This window comes from Poecilia latipinna, unplaced genomic scaffold, assembly GCF_001443285.1.
Source record: "Poecilia latipinna isolate Pla-1442-1.1 unplaced genomic scaffold, P_latipinna-1.0 Scaffold4554, whole genome shotgun sequence".
Taxonomy (NCBI): domain Eukaryota; kingdom Metazoa; phylum Chordata; class Actinopteri; order Cyprinodontiformes; family Poeciliidae; genus Poecilia; species Poecilia latipinna.
This window is the reverse complement of record NW_015117170.1, coordinates 11,762-16,327: the sequence shown is the minus strand read 5'-3', so window position 1 is coordinate 16,327 and position 4,566 is coordinate 11,762. Positions and strand designations below refer to the sequence as shown.

The following is a 4,566-nucleotide window of genomic DNA, read 5'->3' as shown; positions in this document are numbered from 1 at the left end:
AATTGTGATGCATCTCTTTTGGCTCTGCCCTTTTATACAAAGGTTTTGGTCAGAATTTAGCAGGTTTATTAATGACCAAATTTTAAAGAATTTTTCCTTATGCTGGGAAAATGTTTTATTTTGTTTCTATAGATTTCATAGAAAGGATGCCAATCATTTCTTTATAATAAACTTACTAATACTCTTTGCTAAATTTTATATTCATAAATGCAAATTTGCTAATAAAACACCTTGTTTCTCTTTTTTCATTAAAGATATGGGACTATATATCAAATCAATAACGGACTCTACAAATGAAAAGGCTCAAAGGACAATCTCAATATGTACGTCTTTGCATGTTCTTATCTAATCACCCCTGGCTGTGTTGCTTGGCTGTTTTGATGTATACTAATTTCATTTAAATAAAGTTCTTTGAAGAAAAAAAAAAAGAAGAAGAAGAAGAAGAAGAAGAAGAAGAAGAAGAAGAAGAAGAAGAAGAAGAAGAAGAAGAAGAAGAAGAAGAAGAAGAAGATTTACATTCCAGTCCAGAAGGTGGCGGTAATGCGCCTAAACCTGAACTGCCATTAAACAATGGAAGAAGAAATGCACTCAGACAAGAAGTGGATCACGTTAGAAACATGGCTGGACAGCAGGGAGCTGAGGATCTGTTTGACAGTATTCTTTTCGCAGATGAAAGGTGAGTTTTGTGGGTGAGAACTGACCGGGCGATGTTTGAGGAGAGCTAACGACTCAGAGGCGGAGGGATACAGAACCTTCTGGAATATCAAGTTAGCTTAGCAGCAGGTATAGAACAGAAATACTGTAGACTGATCCCTGTCCATCTTAACTGCATTTATAAGTTGTTGTGAAAAGCCTACAGATGTGATTCATTGGTCTGAATAGAAATAGAAACTACTGTACAATCATAATCATCAAAATGACAAGAAATGAAGGCTTGAAATATTTGACACTATGTGTGGTGATTATGAAATGAGTTACAATAATAATAAAAAAGATTATCTGCATTATAAATTAAAACAGAAAATATAGCTGACCTGGTCCTGTTCTCATTAAACAATCCTAACCAAACCGCCTGGTTGGCCAGTAGATGGAAGAAAGATGTCCAATCACAGACAGCAGCATCTTGCTGATTGAAAGCTTCTGCTTGTACTCTGTCAGGTTCCGCGGTGAGGGCTACCAGGAGGGCTTCCAGAGGGGGACCAAGCGGGGGTTGCACAACGGCTGGAGACACGGGGCGTCTCACGGAGCCAATCTGTCATCTGAGGTGAGCAGGGCTGATGAGGCTCAGGTCAGGTCAGGTCATCCATTTAAATGTTTTGCTCATATAAAACCGATAATGCTGTTTGACGTCATCATGTCAACAACCGTTTCTGACTAATGTTGAATGCTAATGTAATGTCATGAAGAACTGAGGCTGGTCTAAAGGCAAATTAGTAATAGCATGGTGTACCTAATAAAGTGGCACCAAGTTTCTAACTCCAGTTGAATTGAAGTGTGTCGCTTTAACAACTGTGATATTTTTTCTCTCAGATCTCCTTTTATTACGGTTTTGCGATCAGCTGGAAATGTCTGCTGGAGCATCAGTCTGATGACAGATCAAGGTATGACCAGCTCGACGTTCTGGCTCCACTCAGTCTGACTCCACAGTGTCCAGCTGCATCTCTGAAGATTCATGTCATTATGAAACAGCTGCAGAATTCCATCAGTCCAGAACGTTGTTAAATTCTGAACATGTAGGAAAGTAACAGAGAAGTAATGGTTTTCCTGTCTGTGTGCATAATTATTTTTGCAAAAAGATAATTGTACAGAATTATGATTCTAATACAAAAAATGAAAATGTTTCCATCTCTTTTGTGAACTTATATTTAATAAAGTCACAATAATAAACAGCCTTTAGATGGTAGCTCTGTAGGACTCCTGGTGCAGAACATGGTTAAAGCAGCCAGACATTTCAGCTGAACCAGAATCTAACGTGATGATTTGTCCCCAGGAAGCGCCTCAGGGCTCTGGAAGCTCTGCTGAATTTGACCCAGAAGTTTCCCCTTGATGACCCACAGTCTGTGAAGCTGCAGGAGGACACAGAGAAGCTGCGAGCCAAGTTCAGACAGGTAGACATCAGTCTGACCCGCTGCAGTCATAATAACTCTCTTACTCTCTGTGTGTTGTTTCTGTCAGTGGGAAACCTTCAATTTTAGTGAATGAATGTCAACTGAAAAGCAAATGAATGGGTTTTTCTTTAAAAAAACAAAAAGCTGTCTTCTATCTGCTGTTCTCTATCTGCTGTCCTGCAGGTCTGCTCGATGCTGAATGTGCCTACTGATTTTAAGGATTACATCCGAACAGCTGAAGGGACGTCTTTCTGAGTGACATAGTGAAGTGACTTGGCGTGGCGTGGCAGCAGCAGAGCCAGAAGGAATGAAACCAGACTGAGTGGGCCACTGTGGGCCTCACAGGAAGCAGTGGAAGAGGATGCCGGTGACTCAGAGGGCTGGAGAACTCATCCTGGTTCTGTCCTGACTTCACATCAACTCAAGGAACTGGGGGAACAAAAAATAGTTTTGAGTGTAACTAGTTAGGATGGATTTATTGCCGTGATAAGGATCCTCCTGATGGAGAAGCTGCTGCTTTCTAAACAGGCTTTAGATCAGGCAGCTGATGTTGCTTCTCTGAGTTAGGAAATGATTTGTGGTTCTGTCCACAGTAAGCATATGGTGGGTTGAGTTCTGTCAGTCACCATACCAAGGGAAGCAGCTCTGTTAGGCCCTGAATACTTTGTACTCATCGACTGGATGGAGACTGAAGTTATGGAAAGAAAAACTCTAGAACAGGGGTGTCCAAAGTCGGTCCTCGAGGGCTGGCACCCTGCATGTTTTAGATCTCTCCCAAGTGGTAGTAACAATTTTCTCAGCAAGTCAGTGTTCTGCTTAGGCCTTCTGATGAGCCATCATTTGATGCAGGTGTGTAAAACCAGGGAGAGAACTAAACCATGCAGGAAGCCGGCCCTCGAGGACCGACTTTGGACACCCCTGTTCTAGAAAATGTTCTTCTTTGTCACATTATTTCCTTGACCAAGAAGTTTTTTTTTTTTCTCATTAAATTTTTTTAAAAGACAAACCTAAAAGTAGTTCCAGCTTTGAAAAAGATTATTTTACATTTTAATAAAAGTTTGTTGCTACAAATATTTTTGATACCTTTCTTCATAATCAGTAAATTTTTTTTGTCATTGTAGCAACAAACTGTGTTCAAGTCAAGCCTCTTGCTAAACCTTTCAGGAGTATCAATGACTTCACATCACTATAGACTATTGAGCATCACGTCTTCTGAAGTTGATTTTCAGTAATAACTAGAGTTTTGATAGCTACTCTGGCAGAGAGAGAGAGAGAGTGTGTGTGTGTGTGTGTGCATGCGTGCGTTTGTAATATCTTGTGGGGACCCTTTTCCTGACACATATTACGTTGTGATGACCGAAGCCTGGTCCCCACAAGGGGAAATGCAAATGTGTGTGTGTGTACTTGTTTAGCTATTCTATTTAGGACCATCTTTGTTTCTCAATTCCTTTTTGCTTACTCATGCATTTTTGATCATAAGTGCATATAGTTTGTTATGACCTGACTGTAGAACCATAACAAATAAAAGTAATGCATGGAATAACTTAAAATTAGATTAATTTAACAAAAATCATGGCTAACTGGATAGGAGAGGGAAAAAAGAAATACAAGAGTGCAAAAAGGAGCAAGAGTATAATGCATCATAAGCTGCCTCTCAAGTTTTTAAGGAGACACTGGCCAGACACCTCCATTTTCAATCGGCACAAATTAGGAGTTCTGAATCAGAGATGTTTGAAGAGAGACTCAAATGTTAGACACCGACCCTCCTCATTTGCATAATGACGCAGAAATGTATAAGGAAAAGAAAAATTAGAGGAGACGATGAAATGTAAAAACAACTAACACTCATAAGGAAAAGACAAGACATCTAAACATTTCTTGATGAAAATGCATGAGTAAGGGAAAGACACACACCACAGTTTTTTTTTATTTTTATTAAATGTTAAACAGTATACAAAGACTCGTAGAGGTACAAAGAACATTGCAGCCTAGTTACATAAAAGAATAAACAAGGCGTGGGGCTAAAAAAAATAAAGATAATGACATTAAGGCAAAAGAAATAAAAGGCAAGAGAAATTAAAACAAAAGAAGAGCAGAGCGGTTATTTTTTTTGCATAAACAGACTTCAAAAGTTTCAATGAGGTGAAATACAATTTAAATTGGTTGAGAAAGAAAACAAAACAAGGGGTAGAACCTCTCCATTTACAGCAGTGTATATGATATTTAACAAGCAAAAAACAATATTTACCATATCAGATATTTTACTATCAAGACCATCAACATAGTATAAAACATGGCTGATGTTAATCTCAGGAATGTTATCAATTTTAAGGGACAGCCACCTTTTAATATCACCCCATAGTTTAGAGGAAAAGGGACAAGAAAAAAATAGGTGATTAAGTGATTCTTCTGGACATTCACAAAAGGCACAGCATGTTAAATCAAATTTAAATCTTTT

At 38.7% G+C, this 4,566-nt stretch overlaps 2 protein-coding genes across 2 annotated transcripts in view; one reads left to right on the top strand and one right to left on the bottom strand.

Moving 5' to 3' along the window:
• The first annotated feature begins 496 nt into the window (after positions 1 to 496).
• lto1 (LTO1 maturation factor of ABCE1) lies at positions 497 to 2,806 on the top strand. Its single transcript, XM_015026121.1, has 5 exons — positions 497 to 676; positions 1,159 to 1,264; positions 1,531 to 1,601; positions 1,991 to 2,108; positions 2,292 to 2,806. The coding sequence occupies exons 1-5, from the start codon at positions 618 to 620 to the stop codon at positions 2,361 to 2,363; spliced, it is 426 nt and encodes a 141-aa protein (XP_014881607.1). The 5' UTR covers positions 497 to 617; the 3' UTR covers positions 2,364 to 2,806.
• A 1,413-nt stretch (positions 2,807 to 4,219) lies between these two features.
• LOC106942783 (uncharacterized) overlaps positions 4,220 to 4,566 on the bottom strand; it is a 4,330-nt gene continuing 3,983 nt past the window's right edge. The window contains exon 2 of the mRNA XM_015026120.1: positions 4,220 to 4,543. Coding sequence (XP_014881606.1) covers positions 4,243 to 4,543 — 301 coding nt within the window. The 3' untranslated portion in view covers positions 4,220 to 4,242. The remainder of the gene's footprint in view (positions 4,544 to 4,566) is intronic.